Source organism: Microcaecilia unicolor, chromosome 7, assembly GCF_901765095.1.
Source record: "Microcaecilia unicolor chromosome 7, aMicUni1.1, whole genome shotgun sequence".
NCBI lineage: Eukaryota > Metazoa > Chordata > Amphibia > Gymnophiona > Siphonopidae > Microcaecilia > Microcaecilia unicolor.
Window position 1 is genome coordinate 236,240,535 of NC_044037.1, and position 22,257 is coordinate 236,262,791.

Sequence of the window (22,257 nt, forward strand, 5' to 3'; positions counted from 1 at the left end):
ATTTAAGTCCTTTGCAGCTTTGGTAGTGCAGATTTAGATATGATCGTGTTGATTTGGATGTGTGTCTGGTTTGTATGTCAGTGAGGTCTGTCATGTATCTTGGGGCTTCACCGTAGATAATTTTGTGAACCAAGGTACAAATTTTGAAGGCAATGCGTTCTTTGATTGGGAGCCAGTGTAGTTTTTCACGGAGGGGTTTTGCGCTTTGAAATCACGTTTTTCCAAATGTAAGCCTGGCTGCCATGTTTTGGGCGGTCTAAAGTTTCTTTAAGATTTGTTCTTTGCATCCCGCATAAATTCCATTGCAGTAGTATACATGGCTTAGTACCATTGATTGTATCAGGTTGCGAAATGTTTCCTTCGGGAAGAATGGTATTGAAATAACACCCCTCTCATGGACAGACTTCTTTCTAATTAAGTTTTCTCTAAGGGACCAATGAAACAAATAGCACCTCCCAGGAAGGAGATCAGGGACAAGAAAAAGCTGACTGCTGAGAATTTCCTAGAGGCTTTGGACTATCCTTAAATGGATGAAAAGACAACTACAGTGTCAGAGCAAGTTGATAATTGGAATACACACTTAGCTAAGACCCTAGAGAAAATGACACCCTAAAATGGTCTTATGTCCCACTCATAAATGCTCATCTTGGTTTTCTCCAGAACTTTGGACCCTAAAGCGCAGAGAACAGAAAATAGAAAGGAGATAGCATAAATCTCGCCTGGATGAGGACATGCTAAACTATAGGAAACACACAAAAAGTATCTCCAAGTCTTAACAGCAGCCCAAAAACAATATTTACCTCAATGCATTGAAAAGGCTGCCAGTTCAGCCAAGCACCTGTTCAGCTTAGTAAATAGCCTACTGCAATCCCCACCACAGAACAAGCCTGCCTAGTCAAAACTGAACTGCAGTGATTTTGCTGCATACTTTGCCAACAAAATTAAAAGTCTCCACCAGGATTTACAGGCCATCCTGCCCAGTCTTCAGTAATTTAACCAGGAGTGCAAAAACTCACCCCCTTCTGACACAGACACATGGGACTCAATAATCCAATAACAGAGGAGGGTCTTGACAGAATTCTAAGAGGCCTTCAACCAACTACCTGCTCCTTCGACCCTGCCCATCAAAGATAGTGCAGCAGGCAAGCAAGGGTCGCATAGAAGGTGCCATAAAAATTGTGAACTCCTCTCTTTCTAATAGACAACTACCAACAGCATTAAAAAGGGCAGTGGTGCATCCTTTGCTAAAGAACAACCTTGACTTGGACAAGCTTGAAAGTTACTGGCCAGTATCTAATATCCTATTTCTAGGAAAACTTAATAGAACAATCTGTGTTCAACTCAACGATTGGATAGAAGAGAGAAACTGGCTAAATCTATGTCAATCTGGATTCAGACCTGGAACAGAAACGGTCCTTGTATCTCTACTAGATGATCTTCATAAAAACCGAGACAGGGGATTGCCTTTGTGTTAGTATTGCTGGATTTCACAGGAGCCTTTGACACTGTGAATCATGATATCATGCTAGCATGACTGGCAGAAAGAGGTATCAGTGGAACAGTACTTGCTTGGTTCAGATACTATCAGATAGGCAACAATCCATACTGTTTGGCAGCACCTCATTGCTACCATGGGCATTGACCCGTGAGGTACCACAAGGATCGATACTGCCACCTGTTCAATATCTACCTCAAGCCACTAGCCGAGCTGATTCAGTTAATGGACACTCAACATGGTGCAGCAGCTCAAACATGACTTAACCACATCCCTGAATAAACTGACTGTTTAACAGCAATTCAGGAATGGGCTAAAAATATCAAACTTTGCCTAAACCCAAGTAAAACTGAACTTCTATGGGTCCCTAACACAAATGGGCACATACTTGACATCAAAATCTCTTTTTGGAAATATGAACTCCCCCTCAAATCACAAGTCAGGAACCTTGACATACAGCTAGACTCAAGATGTATGCTGATCCCCCAAATCCAAGCAACCTTCAGGAGCTACTTCTATCATTTGAGACAACTACACTGTCTCTTTCCTTACATTGAGAAGGCACGTCTTGTCACAGTTGTACATGAAATGATAACATCAAGACTGAATTACTGTAATGCACTCTACACTGATCTGACTACAATGGGTTTGCACCAGCTCTGGTTGATTCAGAATGGAGTGGAGTGGCCTAGTGGTTAGCGTGGTGGACTTTGGTCCTGGGGAACTGGGTTCAATTCCCACTTCAGGCACAGGCAGCTCCTTGTGACTCTGGGCAAGTCACTTAACTCTCCATTGCCCCAGGTACAAATAAGTACCTGTATATAATTTGTAATCCACATTGAACCTGCTATGAATGGGAAAGTGCAGTGTACAAATGTAACAAAAAAAAATGCAACAGCAAGACTAATAGCAGGTTGTAAGCAACATGACCATATCACTCCATTTTAGTTCAGTACAGGACTAAATTTAAAACTCTATGGCTGATCTTCAAGGCCTAAATGGCCCAGAGTACTTGAAGAACAGAATCTCCCTCTACACACCTCCAAGGCCACTGAGGTTCTCCCAAGGAGTATTCCTAACCACACCCTCTCCAAAAGATATCACGCAATGTGATACCCGCCAGTAAGCCTTCTCTGGAGTAGCCCCCATAATCTGGAATGCACTCCCTGAAAGGCTTTGTTTAACGTATGACTGTCTCTACTTTAGGAAACAGATGAAAGCTTGGCTCTTCACCCAGGCCTTTAATGGAGAAAGTCACACACACACACACACACACACACACACACACACACACACACAAGGAGTGACACCAGCTGCATATACTGTAGTAGGACATGTTTATCTATTCCTACCCTAGCTGAGATAATATTCAAGTACCTTTCTGACTTCACATGCAATTTTCTTTAAATTAGTCCCCTTATTTTCTAACTCCCGTTACTCTATCTTATCTATATGTTCCATCTTTGCTTATTCCCTATGCTGTCTATTGAAGTGCTTTATTGCATATTGTATCATACTATGCCACACCTTGTATTGTTATTTGAATATTTCTACTGCTGTAAGTATCTATTGCCTATGTTAGATTTATTTTTGCTGTACACCACTTGAGTGAATTCCTTCAAAAAGGCAATAATTAAATCCTAATAAATAAATAAACATCATTTTAGAAAAAGAAACATATGGAATATTGACACTTTTCAAGCCAGCACAAAACTGGTTCTGTTCACATATCCAGTTATGTTTCTAAGATTGCAAAGATAACCAGTTATGTGCTAGCATTTGTTTTTGCAGTCTTAGAATCATATCTGCTTATTATCCCACTGCTATCACAAAAAACACTTTTCCTTTTCCAGTTTGGATTTGATTGGGGGGGGGGGGGGGGGCAAAGCCACTGGGGGATTAAAGGGGCAACTTCCGTGGTAGCAGGTGTAATTCTTGAGTCAGTTTTTTAGTACCAGATTCTATATTTGGCGCATAGAATATCCGCACGGAAAACATTTTCATCTAAGCGTATTCATAAGTACATAAGTATTGCCACACTAGGGGGCATGCGATAAAGCTACAAAGTAGTAATGCATACAAACAGGTGGGAAAATGTGGGATACAAACGTAACAAACAAATAAATAAACAAAACAGCAGAACCAAACCTGGACTTGTAAAACTATAGCAGCATAAAATATGAAGTCACAAAATTTTAGACAGTACTGACTTGTATCAAATTCTTTCCCAAGGAGAAATATAACTAAAATGTGCTGTCTCCATTGATTCAATCCTTATTTTTAGATGCTGCTGTGGCTGATATGCAGGGCAGGGTGTTAGAAGGCAAAAGAGCCACTGGTGAAAGAACATCTATCGTCCCATATTTAATTTTTGCTCAAAGTGTTTGTAGCTCTGTAGTGTTGGGTTCTGTCAGACTGAAATGCTGCTTTAAGGGGACAGTTTTCAAAATTGGCATGTTACTTGCAGGCCTGTGCAGTTTCTCTTTCAAAAAAACATTGGTCCAGCCAGCACAGCAGGTTCTTCCATGCCCAGAAACTTTGCACTTTTGCAGCAGGTGCAAGGTTGGCACTGTAGGTGACATACTGGCATTTCAGAATGAGACCTCCATGCTGGCTTTACCCTCCCTCTGCCCCATAGGCGTAGTTTGACTGTTTCATTTGGGGGGGCAAAGGATGGGGCGGAGCATATTAGCATATTCATTTGCATATATACATATGCAAATGAATATGCTAATAGGGAGGAAGGAAGGGAAAAAGAGCTGGCTTTTTTGGGAATAACCATAATGAATATGTATGAGATATCAAGCCGGCTCTTTCTCCCTTCCTTCTTTCCTCCTTACCCAGCACTCCCTCTTCATCTCCAGTAGTATTTCCCCACCCCCTTTCCCATACCATACCAGTGTTGACCTTAGAAATGCATAGGCTATATGTAGATCCTTCAAGAGGTAGTGTGTCATGACTTAGGCTCTACACCCTTTCTGATGTTTTGGTGCCACCTCAGTAAGGCCAACACACAATCTCTCCACTGCAAAACGCTATACACAAACTTGTGCAAAAACACACTCATATTCTTACTAAACCATAACAGCACTAATTCCAAGGACAGACTCAGCATGCAGCAATACCAGAAAAATTGAAACTTACATGCAAAATATCACAGATGCACATTTCCAAAAGCTGACATATTCCAATTAATAAATTCTGAATAAAATACTTTTTTCTACCTTTGTTGTCTCATCATTAGTTTTTCTATTCGCTTTGGTCCCAAGTGTCTTCTGTTTTATGCAGTGCCTTCTTTATGCAGTAGCCCTGTCCCTACCCTTCCTGGAGTTTCAGTATCTGCCCTCAATGTGTCCCTCACCCCAATCTTCATCCTGTTATTCCTGGGTTTTTTTTTTGCTAATTCTCCCCTCTTCCAGCACCCTCTCTTTCTATTTCTTCCCTTCTATACAGCACCCTCTCTCCCTATTTTCACTCCTCTGACCAGTATATTCTCTTTCTCTCACCCTCTTCTGTCCAGCATATCCTCCTTCCCCTACTTCAATCCAGCATCCCTCCATGTCCCCTTCCATGTCAGCTTCTCCATTATATCATTATTTCTCCTATGTCCAGCATATCCCCTCTTTGTCCCCATCCCCGTACAATGTCTAGCACCCCATCATTTTCTTACGCCCCATTTCCAGCATCTCCCCTGTCCTCTTACCCACCCTATGTCCTGCATCTTCCAATATCCCTTTTTCCCTCCCAGCATTGTCCCTGTATGCCCTTATCCCCTCTCTGTCCAGCATTGTCCCTTTGTGTCCCTGTCTCTATGCTCCCTCAATGACCAGAATCTCGCTTCTCTGTCTCCCTGACACTCTCTTTTCTCTTCCCTTCCTCCTACCATCCATTCTCCCTTCTTCCCTCCTACCAGCTAATCCACATCTAACAATCCCTTCCCCCCCCCCAATCCATCACCTCTTCCTCTCTGTTCATCATCCCCCCCCCCCAAAAAAAAATATCCAGCACAGCAGACCTGCACCTCTCTCCCTCCATCCTGTAGATCCTCCTCCTGCCACCATTCACCCCTACCCACATGGTTCCATCACCTCGCTCCTCCCAAAGGTGCAGCTGAACAGTACCTCCATTTTTCTCCTTTTCTCACCTCCCCCCCAATCCCGGTTCCAGCGTCTCTCCCTTTTCCTTCCTCCTCACTCACTTGCATTGATCGCTGCCGGTAGCGGCACTGCAGCCAGCCAGCAATAACAGCAGTCTGCTTCGGACTTCCCTGCTACATGTCCCGCCTCCTCTGGTACAACTTCCTGTTCCGCATAGGCGGGACGTGTGGCAGGGAAGGCTGAGGCTCCGAGGCAGACTGTTGTAATCGCTGCAGCGCCGCTACCAACAGCCCCTGGTACCGAAGTTGAAGCGGCGAACGGGTGGCCAGCAGTAGTAAAGGCAGCAAGCAGCAGACAGGCTCGACTCCGCTTCCCTGCCCTCTCTGCTTCCCGCCCGAAAGGAAATGACATCAGAGGAAGGCGGGATGCAGAGAGGGCAGAGAAGCGGAGTCGAGCCTGTCTGCTGCTTGCTGCCTTTACTACTGCTGGCCGCCTGTTCGCCGCTGCGGGTCGCCCCCCCCCCCCCCCCCCAGTCTACGCCCATGCTCTGCCCCCAATCATGATAATTTGTGACATGGATAAAAAGCACATGATCTCAGATACAACAAGGTTAATTTTAACCACAACAGGGGAGGGCAGTTTTAAATAGATGATTTTATCCAGGTAAGTACTTAATTACCAAGGTAAAATCATTTGAACATTTTCCTTTAGGTGGCATTCTGTTTTTTCTATCCATAAAAAAATACCTCATTAATATAAATACAAAGTTTTAAACTGTGTATCCCTTTTTTGTTTCTTTCAGAATAAATTCCAAGGTCTAGTCTTTGATTTTGTAACAAAGCAAGTATTTGATGTCACCATCATGATTCTGATATGCCTTAACATGGTTACCATGATGATTGAAACAGATGAACAGAGCAAAGCAATGGAAAAAAATTTATCCAACATCAACCTTGTCTTCATTATCCTTTTCTCTGGCGAATGTGTGCTTAAGATGATTTCATTACGCCATTATTACTTCACAATTGGATGGAATGTTTTTGATTTTGTGGTTGTCATTCTCTCCATAGCAGGTAAGAGTAACTCATTTGAATATAAGTTAATGTACATTGTATGGAATAGGGAATAAACGGGTAGAAAAAATGCTTCCGTGATTTCTAGAACTTCACTGATGGGCTTGATATTAACCAGAAAAAGGAGAAGTCCAGAGTTCCACGAAAATCACGGATAAGCAAAGGGTGGAGTAAAAACACACATAAAAGGGTGTGGAAGTAAAAAAACAGCCTTTATTAAAAAGACCCAACACGGTCACCGTGTTTCAGCTGGAAAGCCTGCATCAGGAGTCTAGAAACAATATATACACATCACTCAATTAGTTACTTAAAAAAAACGCATTAGATGCATGAAGGCAAATAAATTGTGAACAATTAGAGTTTAGTAAACTCTGTTGTAAACAAACTATAAACAAATATACAATTTCAGTTAAAATATTAAAAATGACAATCCAAGGGAAGAAAATTGATATTAAATCACAGAGGTCAATTTACCTACATAGAGGTTAATTTTATCAAAAGGTATGTAAAAATTCCAAAAAGAAGCCTATTTTCTGTCTCTGTTACCGATTCATTTTAGGCCTTTATAAAATGGGCTCCTACGGTGATCCGTCAGTACACAAATGCTTTCACAGAAATTTACACCTATTCCAAAGAACATGTAAATGTGAATGTGTAGTGTATGCGTGCACAAACATATTTTCTTGAACAGGCATGTGCACTAGAACTCTGCCCCAGCGCTGCCCACACTATCCCCACAGGAACACCTAAGCAGATCACATAAAAATAGGTTCAATCTTGCTGTGTGCCTAGTTTTTATACATGTATAGTCACATGCAATTTTATAACAATCTCCTTCTGCATGTATACGTGGAAAGAACTTTATAAAATTTCCTCCTTAGAGGCTGGAAAGGAGTTTATGACAATAGCAAGTAGTAGATTAATATAAATCTAAAATCCAAAAACAAAAAGCTTTGAGAATGCTTTCCAAAATAGATTTATAGGAGGAGAGTCTAGTGGTGTGGGGTTTGAGGTACTTGGAGGTATATGTATGCATTTGTGTGGTTATGTGGGGGAGGTTCCACTGCTTGCCCTGGGATTGATAGCATGGAATGTTGCTACTAATTGGGTTTCTACCAGGTACTTTTGATCTGGATTGGCTACTGCTGGAAGCGGGATACTGGGCTAGAAGAACCATTGGTCTGACCCAGTATGGCTATTCTTATGTTCTTAAATATGTGTGTGAATGTGTGTTCATACATAAGTACATGTGTGTTCATACATAAGTACATGTTGGGGGCAGGTACATAGGCATTCATAAGTGTCTATGTGGTTGGAGATGTTACGGGTTTAGGGGGACGTGGTATGTGTCAATGTTGAGGGCTCAGAATTGTGTATAGATGTGAGATTATGTCAGGTTCTATGTGAGGAATGGATATGTGTGGGCAATTTGTGGGAGGAGGTCATATGGGAGATTATAGAGGGGATATGTTAATAAGATAGGTTAAATGGTATATGTATTTTTGGTATTTTGGTTGAATATGTGTGGGTAGGGATATGATTGTGAGGGTGCTTGTGTCTGAGGTGTGTGGATGTTTGGAGATGATTGTATTCATATGTGTGCCTGTGTGGTTATGTGTGGGGAGGGGCATAGAAGAACGTGTGTGTGCATGGATGAGTACAGGTGGGGGAATTGTAAGTGGATGGGATTTTTGTGGATGAGGATGTTTGTGGAACTATGTATAGGTATAGAGGACGAGGGTCTCTCTCTCTCTCTCTCTCTCTCTCTCTCTCTATATATATATATATATATATATGTGTGTGTGTGTGTGTGATGATGCTCTTTTCCTTAAATGGCCGCTACCACTGTATACGTTAGTAAGTACACATGTACAGAGTGAGGCAAAAAGTAGTAACCCTTTCGATTTTTTTTCCATTTCCTCAGCAACCGCTTTGAATTTCAAAGAGAAATTTTAGTACTTATTTAGTCACCAAGGTGTACAATAAGAGGCAAAGATCTGCCCTCAAGTGACACAATAAAATATTTAAAAAAATTGAAAATCAGCAAGAGAAGTGATTTATTAAAACAGTTACCCAACCTGGCCACGTTTCGCCCACAGGCTGCGTCAGGGGTAAAAACGTAAACAAAAACCATACAGTAACAGATTATAATAAATGAGTAATCATCAGTTCATAAAAAATCAAGATTAAAAACCACATTATCGTCACTAAAAAAAAACATGCAAACTGGCAAATGCAGTACTTAAATATAGAGGACAGGCATATGCACAATCGTTTATCGTTTATTTATTTACCAGCCCGTCACTTATTACAAAGGTAAATCAGAACGGTTTACAATATAAACATAGGTGCCCCGTATAAGAGGCTTGGGGAGGCTAAGCCTCCCCAGCCCAATCGTGGACTTCCGCTTGTGATGCAGCCCGCCCCCCGCCCCGCGCATTTTGACCTTTTATTTCCGTGGCAGCGACGTCAATGAAGAAAAAGACTACAGGCTCACCGCCAGCTTCTCCCTTCTCTCTGCACACAGTGTCCCGTCTTCTGCGGTGATGCATTTCCTGTTTCCACGAGGGCGGGACACTGTGTGCAGAGAGAAGGGAGAAGCTGGCGGCGAGCCTGTAGTCTTTTTCTTCATTGACGTCGCTGCCACGGAGCGTATGGAGGTAAGCTCCGCCCCCTTTAGCCTCCCCAAACAGTTGGGCTACCGACCGTCTATGAATATAAAGTAACATTAAAATGACATTAAGACAATAAATAGACATACTCTGAAATCCATTTATGATAGAAAAGCACTGCAAAGAAATCAACACACATACAGATTTCACAAGCTATAATCATAAAAACATTAATAAAAGTAAAAAAACTAAACGTTTTTTTTTCCTATTTCTATTTTAAGCGTTTTTTTCAAATGACTCCCAAAAGAAATGTGTTTTTAAAGCTTTACTAAAATGAATATAAGAATCTTCAAGCCTAAGTTCTTTAGGAAGACAATTCCAAAGCGAGGGAGCTAAGAAAAAAAATGCCGATGTTCGCGTGGATACATGTGCATGAGGAAGATAAAATAGGTGAATAAGAGCCATTACAGATACATGCATCAGTAATCATAACTTTCCATACAGCAAAACATGCATAAGTGGTAATAGTTTTTCATATAATATAATTACATCAATATTCAGTACAGAGATAAATATATACTTTAAAACAGAAGGTGCTCTGTGCAAAATCAGGCATCATCAAGACTATGGGGCTAATTTTTGAAAGAGAAAAACATCCAAAAAGTGTCACTTAGCACCATTTGGATGGATTTCTTCTCAAAACATCCAAATCAGTATTTTGGAAACATATTTTGCAGATGTTTATCTATGCATTTTGTCTGCAATGCTTCCAAATCACAAAGGGGCATGTCAGAAGTGTTTCAAAGATTGGATTAGGGCTGGCTTAGGGCGTGACTAACACTTAGATGTTTTACAGCCATAATGGAACAAAAGGAAAAGGTCTGTGGTGAGAACTTCAACATTTTGGTCTAGAACTGTTTTTATAACAAATAAGGCACAAAAAGGTGCCTAAATGACCAGATGACCACTGGAGGGAATCAGGGATAACCTCTCTTACTCCCCCAGTGGTCACTGACCCCCTCCAACCCCAAAAAATGTGAATACAAATAGTACTCACCAGCCTCTATGACAGCCACAGATGTTGTAACCAAATCCATTAGAGCAGCATGCAGGACCCTGGAGTAGTAAAGAGGTGGGTGCAGTGCACTGTAGACAGTTGGACCCAGGCCTATTCCTTCCCCTACCTGTTACACGTGTGGTGGAAACTGTGAGCCCTCCAAAACTCACCAGAAATCCACTGTACCCACATATAGGTGCCTCCTTCACCGATAAGGGCTATTGTAGTGGTGTACAGTTGGGGACAGTATGTTTGGGGTGTGTTTTGGAGGACTCAGCAGACAAGATATAGGAGCAACGGTGAGATGTGTACCTGGGAACATTTATATGAAACTCTTTAGTAGTGCCCTCTGGGGTGCCTCATTACTCTCCTGAGATATCTGAGAGACCAGTCTGTTAAAAATGTTGGCCTCTCCTATATCCCAATGGCTTGATTTTCTACGTTTTTCACTTCTGTGGTTTTTTTTTTTTTCAAAAATGGCCTGAAAAGATAAATGCACAGAGCACAAAACCTTGTTACAAATGGTATTTTCAAAGACAAAAAAAGATAGATGTTTTGCTTTTTTGAAACTGGTTACATTTGCTATTCGGATTTGGGACATTTAGCGCAAAACGTCCAAAGTCTGACTTAGACGTCATATTGAAAATGCCCCTCCACGTGTGACAATAACTTGTGGTTTTTAATTTTGATTTTTTTATGAATTGATGATAATTAATTTATTATAATTTGTTATTGTATGGTTTTCTTTAAGTTTTTACCCTTTACACAGCCTGTGTACAAAAAGTGGCCACATCGGGTAACCTTTTTAGTAAACGACTTCTCTTGTTGATTTTTGATCTGCTTTGTATATTTTATTGTGTCACTTATTTAGTCATCATACTTATGTATTACTATTAAACAATATTAAATTATCTTAAGCTATGTGGATATTACTGACATTTTAGCGTTACTACCTAGCAATTTTTGGGGGCCTTTTACCAAACGCTTTTCCCACGCACCAGGGCCCTTTTTACCGCAGTGCATAAAAAAGCTCCCAGCACACATGGCCATGCAGTGAGGGCTCTAGCGCTAATCCGGCGGTAATTCGGCAGTGTGCGACGATGCCCGATTACCACTGGGTTATTGCCATGCAAGCTATTTCCGGGGGTTTTCTTTTCCCCCGGAAATGGCGCAAACTCAGGTCGGGATTACCATCAGTGGTTGCGTTGGGCCAGCAGTAGTCCCAGAAGAGTAAGTGGTTAGCCCGCACTGGGCTTACCGCCGTTTTATAAAAGGGCCCCTTTGTTAAAAATGTTCAAGCTAAAACACAGTAAAAGAATGTCATTCAAACAATACAATTAACAATCAGAATTTTGCAGTTACTGTGAATGTTCAAAATGCCCACTCCCACCTTTAACACAGACCTTCAGTCACTTTGGGAACTTCTTAATAGCTTTGTTGATCAGTCCCTGTGGCAGGCTGTCCCAGATCTGCATCTGCTTCCTTGAGTTCGAGGATTGTTTGTGACTCCAGTATTGCTTCCCAGATAAAACTCTATATCACTATGACATCATTAACAGTAAGCTGGTACCCCTTTTTTTTTCCAAATAATGTTAGTTTTACAGTGCAGACATTTTTGAACGTGTGAAAATAGCTGGGTGATCATGCTAAAAAGTCTATAACGTTGCCATGTTTAAAGACATTCTCATTCCACTTGGCACATAAACTAGATAATAACAACAAATAAAGCTGCAAAATTTCATGTTGAAATTCAAAATGGTAGCTGAGAAAACAGCAAAAGACTCCTTATACGTAATATACAGAAGGTTCCACGTTCAATAGAGCAGTTTGTAAAATACCAGGGGGATTGTGAACATCCTGGCCTGGAGGTTACAATTCCTGTCTCCATGTTCTATGTAAAAGAGGGATTCAAATGTACTAACTAAATAAAATTATTAACAATGGAATTCTTTACCTCTCGCTATCCGCTCAAAACTATCCCTGAGAAAATTCATGACTTTGGTTAAAACATGGTTCTTCCAACAAGCCTTTGCATCATCATCGTAATAGGTGTAGTGTACGTTTTCACAGTTTGGAGTAGCCCTCTCCCTTTTGTTACCTCCTTTTCTCTCTTCCTTCCCTACTATCGTTGTAATGTCAGTTAATGTTATCTTGGTGTGAGGGTTTCTCTTGTTCTTTCCTATCTACCATTGTTGTTCCTTTCTTTACTTTGACTATTGTTTTATGAGTATTGTACACCGCTTTGAACTGCTCAATGGCAAAAATGGTATAGCAAATGTTAATAAATAAATAATAGCATACCATGCCATGCTTCAAACAGTGGATAAAGATGAAAGCGAAAGAGGGTCTGTTGCCATTTTCCTCTTATTGTATTTACTCTGAGGCTTATAATTTTGAATCCTGAAAGAGCATAACAGGCTGCTCAAGTGAGTTTAGAAAACACACATATTCAATAAGTGCTGAACTTCTGCCTTAATAGTTGTGCTGGGTGTAGTATAAAAAGGCTCTTTTCAGAAAATGCCATGACAGCCACAGGGAGCAGCTCAGTCAGTCCTTATAGCTATCTGCTCACGTTCTTCTAGCTTGTCCTCCAGGACCTACTGGAATATGGAGGTCTAACCTTGGTGGATTCTTCTGCCAACTGTAGTAAGTCATCTAGGCCTTAATTCTTTTTATTTGAAAAGGATGATGTGTACACATTGTTGTTGATGGGTCCAATGTATGCTATTACAATGAGAGCAAGCCTTCTGGAATAATGCACTTACACTTGGTGAATTCAGGCCACTAATAAGAATCTTATTTTTGGACATATTTTAGACTGATTTAAACATGTGATGCAACTGATCAAGGGGGTCAGAGCAGGGCACCCTGTCTCCAGAATGCTTGGATAATGAAGAGAAGGGAAGAAGGAGGCAAGGTTCAGAGCCATAGCGAGGGGAGCTGACACCCGGGGCGGTCGCCGCTGCGCACCCCCCCCCCCCCCGGGTGCAGCACGGCGCACCCTCCTCCCGCTGGAGCGCCCCCCCCCGGAGCGCATACCTCCCCCCCCCGAGCACATACCTGCGGTGAGGGACGGGCGGGAGGGCCGATCCGCCCCGACTGCACGTTGCTGGGGTGTGTCGGCTCCACGCTGGTTCACTGCTCTCTCTGTCCCGGAACAGGAAGTAACCTGTTCCAGGGCAGAGAGGGCAGTGCACCAGCGCGGAGCCGACACCCCCCAGCGGCATGCACCCGGGGCGGACTGCCCCCCCGCCCCCCCTTCCTACGCCACTGGCAAGGTTGCCCCGGTAGCTGATGGAAGATCATCAGGGGTGCGAGGGCAAGCAGGACCTTCTTTGGCACTTTAAACTGATCTGCCTCGTGAATATTCCCCATAAATGTCTGCTGTTGCCCATCATAGAGTATAAGGTGTATGTGTCAGCAAGTGCCTTTTCATGTAGTATTTACCTTTGACTCACATCCTTGTAGTAGTCTTGGCTGTTTTTGCCCACATTATTTTATGTATAATTTGTCCACGTTTTACTCAGGCTATAACTTCCTGTTTCTTTCTGTTCTGTCTGTGTGTGTGTGTTATAACATTGTTTCTTTTCTGTGCCTAGGATGTGATCATGTACTGCATGCAAGAGAGGTACATTCATTGTAGTACATTGTTTGTGCCTTTAAAAATGTAGGGGTCAATATTCAAAATGATTTAACTGAGCAGAGAAAGTCCTGGCCAGTTAAATCGCTGGTGTGGACTATCTGCTGGTATTGAGTAGCACTTAACCAGTTAGTGCAGCTGAATATCAGCACTATCCGCTAACCAAAAATGGCTATTTAATGGGCAGACAACAAAGAAAGTCCACCGTAGTGGAGGAACACTGTAGTCCCATGAGGCCACTGAAAGGAACAGGGATAGTGGGAATTGGACTCTGGCTCCCCCAGGACAAACGACGAGAACTCCAAAATATTTGAGTAAAGAATTTGTTGGTAAACTGTAGACTCGACACAGCACTGTGTTTCGTCCATGGAGGCCTCCTTCATGAGTCTGAGTACTGTTAGGTAGTGTAAGATTATCCACTGATTCAAATGAGGAAATGGTCAACAAATGAGAGTTGAAAAGATGATCTTGAAAAAGACCTTTATTTTTTTTTTTGTTACATTTGTACCCCGCGCTTTCCCACTCATGGCAGGCTCAATGCGGCTTACATATTGTATACAGGTACTTATTTGTACCTGGGGCAATGGGTTCTTTATGGCAAGATGTCGCTTGTAGACAAACTCTCTTTTGTTGACCATTTCCTCATTTGAATCAGTGGATAATCTTACACTACCTACAGTACTCAGACTCCTGAAGCAGGCCTCCACAGCCAAAGCACAGTGCTGTGTCGAGTTTGCAGTTTTACCAATAAATTCTTTACTCAGATATTTCGGAGTTTTTGTCATTTGTCCTGGGGAAGCCAGAGTCCAATTCCCACTATCCCTGTTCTTATTGAATGGGCAGTCCAGGAATGGGGTTGGCATTTACATGGTTAAGTGCCTATATTCAGACCACATAAAACACAGTCCTATCTTTATCTGGTTTCGGTTAGGTGGTTAAGTGCTGAATATTGCACTTAGCCAGATAAGAGCAAGCTGGCCCCATAAACTCGGATATCCAATGCCTTTGCTGAGATAAAGGCCCAGCATTGAATATCTGGGCATAATTCTGTTGACGGCTAAAACTAAAACACTAACCACCGCTGGCTGAATATTTACCCCATACTGGACTAGATTCTATATATCACGCCTAAAAAATTGGCGCCGCAATGAAATACGGCTAACTTTAGGCGTACTTTATAGAGTACGCTTAAGTTTCTGTGCAATTTATAGAATACACCAAGCACCCATCCCCGTGACATTTAGTTGCGAGCAGTTACGCCAAGTATGTGCAGACACCTAAGTTAGGTGGACTGGGTGTATTCTATAATAATGCACATAGATTTTAGAAATGACCATGATCCGCTCATTCCACCCCTATGGCCATGCCCCCTTTCAACTATGTGACTTAGAATTTACGCAGATCACATTATAGAATATGCTTAGACAGTTGTGCGTGTAAATTCTAATTAATGCCAATTAGTGTTAAATAATTGCTTGTTAATTGGCAATTATCAATGCCAATTGGCTTGTTAACTAAGTTGCGTGCGCAAATCCAGAATACGACTGGATTTGAGTGCACAACTTAAGTCACGCTATATAGAATCCGGGGGAATGTGTGCCAAATCAATTTATGCACATTAACTTAAAAAGTTCTAAGGCATGTGTGAAACAAACTGAAAATACATCCAAAAATGGAAAGAAAAAGGTCAAACGAACTGAAAATGAACCAAAAATGTTTACTTTATGCATTTCTTTGCTGCTTGCGCTGGAAAGATATATGCTGCTTCTGTTTTTGCTGAGTAGAATCTATCTGTTTGCATGTAATTGTCTTTATTTGTTATTCTGTGTATCCTGTCTCGGCATTCTTTTCTCATGCTTCTAAATGTAACTTATCCCTCTTGTTCTGAATTTTGTTCTCATTTTTCGCTGTTCCATTGATTTAACTAAAGCTTGCAACATCCTTTCCAAAGAGTCAGTATCCTTCAGATCATACCTGAATTCAGGGGAGGACTGATAGTGGTCGGGGCCCCCGAGCAGCAAGAGTCACCATGGCACCCCCAGCCGCTTCACCACTACCCCCATCACGCACATCACAGCTCCCCCCACCACCACTGCAACTGCCCCCCACAGTGGTGAAAGTGATTGCAAGCAAGCAGTATAAACTGAGGTGGTAGTGGGAAAGAGGAAGGTGTACAGAGTATATGGGGATACTTTTTGCAGGATAGTAGGAACACTGAATGCTATTTTTCTAAAAAGAACTGTTGCACTGTGATTCAGGAATCAAAGGAATCTAAAACCTGTAAGAAATAGCACCAAGATGGGGCTTTTTTTTTTTTACTACATTTTCCTGAAACATTCTGGGCTTCCATACTGGTATCAATGGGAAATATAAGAGAGTATATCAGAAGTCAATTTCCATGCTTTTCAATGGAAGGAAAAGGAAAAATAAAGTTCATTTTTCCATCCATAGGGTAAAATAACAGTTATTCAGGGAAAGAGGAAGATACTGAGATTTCCTCCTGCTGCTAGCAGGAGTAAATTCAATCAGGCTAGTGGACTGAATCAAATAAAAATCACATTTGTAGGGGAGCAAATTTCTGGTTGTGGAAGAGCATAAAATGAATTCTGTTAAGGGTATGGAGAGAACTGCTCTCCCCCCACCCCTCTCTGAATACTCTGAATCAGTAGCATAGCCATGTGGGAGGGGGGGAGGTGCTGGGCTCCACACTTTGGAATCAGGCCCCCTCCAAACCTGCAGCACCCTGTTAAATGGCTGGCAGGGATGCCAAAGCCCCGAAAGCCAAAGAAATTTAGGGTCTGAGACACTCACCTCCTTGTGCTGCTGCTGTAATCAGAAGCCGGCAGTGTGCCGCCAGCCGCCAACACTGAGGCTTCTCAATTCTCCCCTTATTGCAATCTACTTTTTATTCTCCTAAATGTAAGAGTTTAGTAAATTTTTTTGAGTAAAAATTTATGCACTCAGCCCTAGTAAATTTTCAAAGAGGACAATTTATGAGCGTATCTCTTAAAGCATATATATTTTTTTAATTAGGCCCTATCTGCCAGATTCTATATATCGTGCCTTAATTTCCACGGGGACATTGAAGCATATTCTGCAACAATGCACGTAACTTAACTGGTTAACTAGGTAATCAGTGCTGTCAATTGGATGTTAACAAGCAATTAGCACTATTTGCCATTACGATTTATGCACACAACGCACTAAGCGTATTCTGTAATGTGGTGCATGTAACTTATAAGTTGCATAGTTGAAAAGGGAGTGGGGCATGGGTATTTCAAAAATCTATGCTCGTTATAGAATACACCTGCTCTGTGACTAAATGTGGTCGTGTGGAGAGTTTTTCTGCGTATTCTACATACCATGCAGAAATTTAAGCCTATTCTATAAAATTTAGGTGTACTTTAGAGAATATACCTAGGAGTATTTTTTTTCCGTGTGGAATTTTCAGGCACCCTATATGGAATCGAGCCCTATGTGGTTAACTGCAAGGTGCAGTACATACCCATATCCTGATAATAACTGTCCATTCCCTGTCTCATTCTAGGATATGCAGTTACTGTGTGAATTAGCACACACTGTCACTGCTTACTGCACATTAGTGAAAGAATAGCTTCAATATTATAACATTATACTAGGATTTGCAAAAATTATACTTGAACATGCTTACTTGCTTGGAATTAATGGTTAGCTGTTTGCCTTTATTAATATAGGTGCAAGTTTAAGATGCCTTCAATGGGTAAGATTGACATATAGATATCAGACTGGAACAATATGTTGTGATATGCTGTTTCTCTTAAAATACAATTTCTGGTTTTACTAAGTAGCTTCATTTTTTTTTACAGGTATGTTTCTAAACGAAATCATTGAGAAATATTTTGTGTCTCCCACCTTGTTCAGAGTTATAAGGCTCGCAAGGATAGGTCGAATTCTTCGTCTGATCAAAGGTGCAAAAGGAATTCGAACTTTACTTTTTGCGTTGATGATGTCACTTCCTGCTTTATTTAACATTGGTCTCCTGCTCTTCCTGGTGATGTTTATCTATGCCATATTTGGAATGTCCAATTTTGCTTATGTTAAGAAGGAAGCAGGAATTGATGATATGTTCAATTTTGAAACTTTTGGCAACAGCATGATCTGCTTGTTTCAAATCACCACATCTGCTGGTTGGGATGGTTTGCTAGCGCCAATTCTTAATAGTGGATGGCCAGACTGTGACCCTCATATAGCTCATCCAGGAAGCTCTTATACAGGAGACTGTGGCAATCCATCTGTTGGGATTACCTTTTTTGTCAGTTATATTATAATATCATTTCTAGTTGTAGTAAATATGTACATTGCTGTTATTTTGGAGAACTTTAGTGTAGCTACAGAAGAAAGTGCTGAACCCTTGGGTGAAGATGATTTTGAGATGTTCTATGAAGTATGGGAGAAATTTGATCCAGGTGCAACCCAGTTCATAAAATATGATGAGTTGACAAATTTTGCAGATGCACTGGATCCTCCCCTTCGCATACCAAAACCAAACAAAGTTCAACTTATTGCAATGGATCTCCCTATGGTAACTGGTGACAAAATTCACTGCCTTGATATTTTATTTGCTTTTACAAAGCGTGTTTTGGGGGAAGGTGGAGAAATGGATTCTCTTCGTCAACCAATGGAGGAACGATTTATGGCATCCAATCCTTCCAAAGTATCCTATGAGCCAATTACAACCACGTTGCGGCGCAAACAAGAGGAACTTTCTGCTGTTATCATTCAGCGTTGCTACAGACATTATATTTTAAGGAAAACAATTAAAAAAGCTTCATTTATTTATAGCAATGATAAAAGCAAAGGGAGAGAGAGCTTGCTAATGAGAAAAGATACAATTGGTGGTAAGTTACATGGAAATGCAACATCAGAAAAGAATGACATGACTCCCTCCACAACTTCTCCACCTTCATATGAAAGTGTTACAAAGCCAGACAAAGAGAAGCATGAAAAGGACAAAATAGAAAAAGAAGATAAAGGCAAAGATGTCAGGGAGAGTGATAAATGAAGCATAGAATTTTTCATTAGTGAAGAAAACTGCTTACCACCTGTGAAGATGACTTCTTTTTGACCATAGAACTCGTTTAGGAGTTCTATGCCAAATTGACAGTTCTTTAATGTATGTACTTATGGTCAGTGCCTAAGATAAGACAGTGACCCCTTATCAGGAAACTGTGATTTTATAAAACAGGGGAACAACCATGATTAGAGGTTACTGTTTTTACTCCCAACTGGTGTGCTGAATGGGAAAGCCTAAATGGCAGACTGTGGCAACCAGTTAAAGGGGATGCACAACTAAAAACATTTTGTGTGTGTTGAACAATTAAGGACATTAATTGTATCCACTGTGTGCATTTCAACTGCCATATTTGCCATGTATTTACAATGTCTTTGTTGTATTCACCATTTTGTTTCAATTCATAAGTTATTTATTATATTCAACTATTTTTATAAAGGAATTTTATGTTGGGAAGGGGGATCTATGTTCAGTACTACTTTACAGGTATGAGGACCAGGCGTTGAGATGTATCTTTCTCTATAACATACAAAAAAAATGATTTGCATGACAGCATGCTGGACTCAAGAGATTGTGCATGGAAAAACCATGAAGTCACAAAAAAGCAACAGATTTTTAACTGCTTTAGTGTTTCAGGGTGACATTAAATGTTGAGGTGCTTAATTATTCATGTTGCGATACATCTGGAGAAGTCTTTTGATGTGTCTGTAATATCCCGTACAGTCAAGAAGCAGGTGATGGAACAATGTCTTTTTATGTAGATCATCAAATTTCAGCTAGGACTTCATTGCAAGAATTGGAGAAACAAATGCTTTTCCTTAGGTGCTCTTTTGTACAAGAAGTAATTGAATCTGGCCTAGAGAACTAAATTAACCAAAATTGTCTAAAAGAACCCCTATGAAAAATCGCTTCATATTAATATGCAGTACTGTTTCACCATCTGCAACTGTCAGGTTGACATGTTATATATCCACAAAATTTCCTATGTTTTAATATGTAAATAGTTATTTTACCCTGTGGTGGATTTTTGAGCAAGCAAACAAACAAGGACCTGGGCACAGTATTTACTGCATCAAATATGTAGCACATATGAGTGTAGTTTGCAAGCTTTCAACAATTAATATATATTCTGTACCAATATAAATAGTTTGGACGCAATCATTGATGCATGTTTATATTGCCTGTGCTGCTATATGCTAGTTCTTCCACTGTCCAGAAGTCTTTAACATAGAAAGCCATATGTCAGTGGTAAAGTAAGACAAATTGTTCAACAGGACCTCATTCCTTTCTATCATTAAGCAATAGTTTGCAGTTATTTACAACTTGCCTTGGTTTTGCATTTTGAAAGTTTAAGTTGACTCCACTTGGCCATCAGCCACTTCAGTGGATATACTGCAAACTGCTTGAAAAGATGTGGTGAGAGTTTTTCTATTAATATAAATATTGTAAATATTCATTTTATTTTATTTTTAAGCATTTTGTACATAAGAAATGAAAAATTACCTTCAGGTTGATGTCGCGATCACTTATCTTACATTTCCTCCATAGCACTATGTCACTGAAGAGCTTCACAGCTATGAAAAGGATAATTACAGAGTTTGGCTTTTCTATTACATTTGCACAACTTCGCTGAAAACATGATTTGTGTATAATGGGGACCACAATCCACTAGCTTTTGGAAGAGTTCTACTTTGTAATTAGAAACCGAGAGGGACGTTTTATGTGAACACTACCTGCTTCCAGCTTTTTAAAGAAACCTTTTTTCTTTACAGAATTCTTAATCTTTTCCATAGTTTTGTTTACATAAATTATTTTTCTTCCCCTTGATCATGCTGCACTAGAACTGTCCTAAGTAGAATATGGGATCTGTTTCACAATCATTTTGGGTTTTATTTCATAAAGAGAAGGAGTGGGTTTTTGCATAATCAAACATGGCAGTCATGTTGCGTTTCTTACACAAGCAAGTTAAACGTAGATTCCTACTTTTACTAGAACTATTGACTTGTAGCGTGTTAGTGAACTGCATGCAGGAAAATGCTACTATTACCTAAAACAACAGCGAAGTACATTACAAACAAGCCAAAAGAAATAAAGATTACTTTTTTATTGTATAAACCTTGCCTGATGGTGATTTTTTTTTAATTGAGATAAATTAGTACAAATAAGAAAAGAAGTAAAGAACAAGGAAGGACAGTATTAATGGTGCTTTGTAACATCAAGTATGGTGATGAGTGTACCCCAATCCTTTGATCCTCAAAAGACAAAAACCTTTGATATTTATATTTTCCTTTCATGAAATATACTAGTTCATTTCTTTGTGGTAGTTTCTGGATTCATTTTAAATGTCTTGGATATCTTTAGGGGCCCTTTTACTAAGCTGCGTTAAGGAGGAGATTCTGTATAGGGTGCATAAAAAATTGGTGCTGAAATCAGTGCCGGCTAAGCGTATTCTATAATTGGCACCTAGATTTAGTCGCCGATTATAGAATAAGCTTAGTTGATATTTCAGCACATCCATTTACACCAACTAAAACATGGTGTAAAAATCCTGGCGCATAGATTTAGGCACACTGGGCCATATTCTATGACTAGGTGCCTAAATTTCAAAACTTCCATGAAATGCCCATTTCCCCGGCCATAACCACACCCCTTTTTACCTGTGCACATTAGAAGTTCAGCACACATTATTACAAAATATGCTTAGCGAGTTGTGCGCCTAAATTCTAATCAATGCCAATTAGTGCTCATTTTTGCTTGTTAAGTGCTGATATCAGCGCTCATTAGCTTGTTAAGCCAATTAAGTTACCCATGGTGATATAGAATCTGCGCTGATTTTGGCAGCTAAATCTAAGCGCACGATATAGAATCGGGGTAAGCGCTAACTCACACTTAAGCACAGCAAAAATGGCCTAATATGGGATGTGTTAAGCGCAGCGCGCAGTAATTCTTTTTTTTGGAAAGGACATGTTGGGCCAGAGATCGGGTGTGGATGTGATCAGCTAGCATATCTACATTACCATAACGCTAACTGGTTAGCACATCCATAATGTGGGATCCCTTGGCACTTCCTAAATAGGAGACGATAAGTGCTCCTGCAATAATTTCTTTTATGGGCCATATACCAGTGCTAACAGCGCATGGCCAAAAATAAAACAAATAGAAATAAGCCCTTTTTGACAACTGTGCTAGAAATGGGCTTAACATGTGGTAAACACCCATAGAAGGGTACACTA

The 22,257-nt window shown here is 40.6% G+C and overlaps 1 protein-coding gene across 1 annotated transcript in view; it reads left to right on the forward strand.

Moving 5' to 3' along the window:
- The window catches only part of LOC115474187 (sodium channel protein type 2 subunit alpha-like), a 335,664-nt gene extending 316,421 nt beyond the window's left edge, over positions 1–19,243 (forward strand). The window contains 2 exon segments of the mRNA XM_030209540.1: positions 6,395–6,665; positions 17,820–19,243. Coding sequence (XP_030065400.1) covers positions 6,395–6,665; positions 17,820–19,015 — 1,467 coding nt within the window. The 3' untranslated portion in view covers positions 19,016–19,243.
- The last annotated feature ends 3,014 nt before the right edge of the window (positions 19,244–22,257 follow it).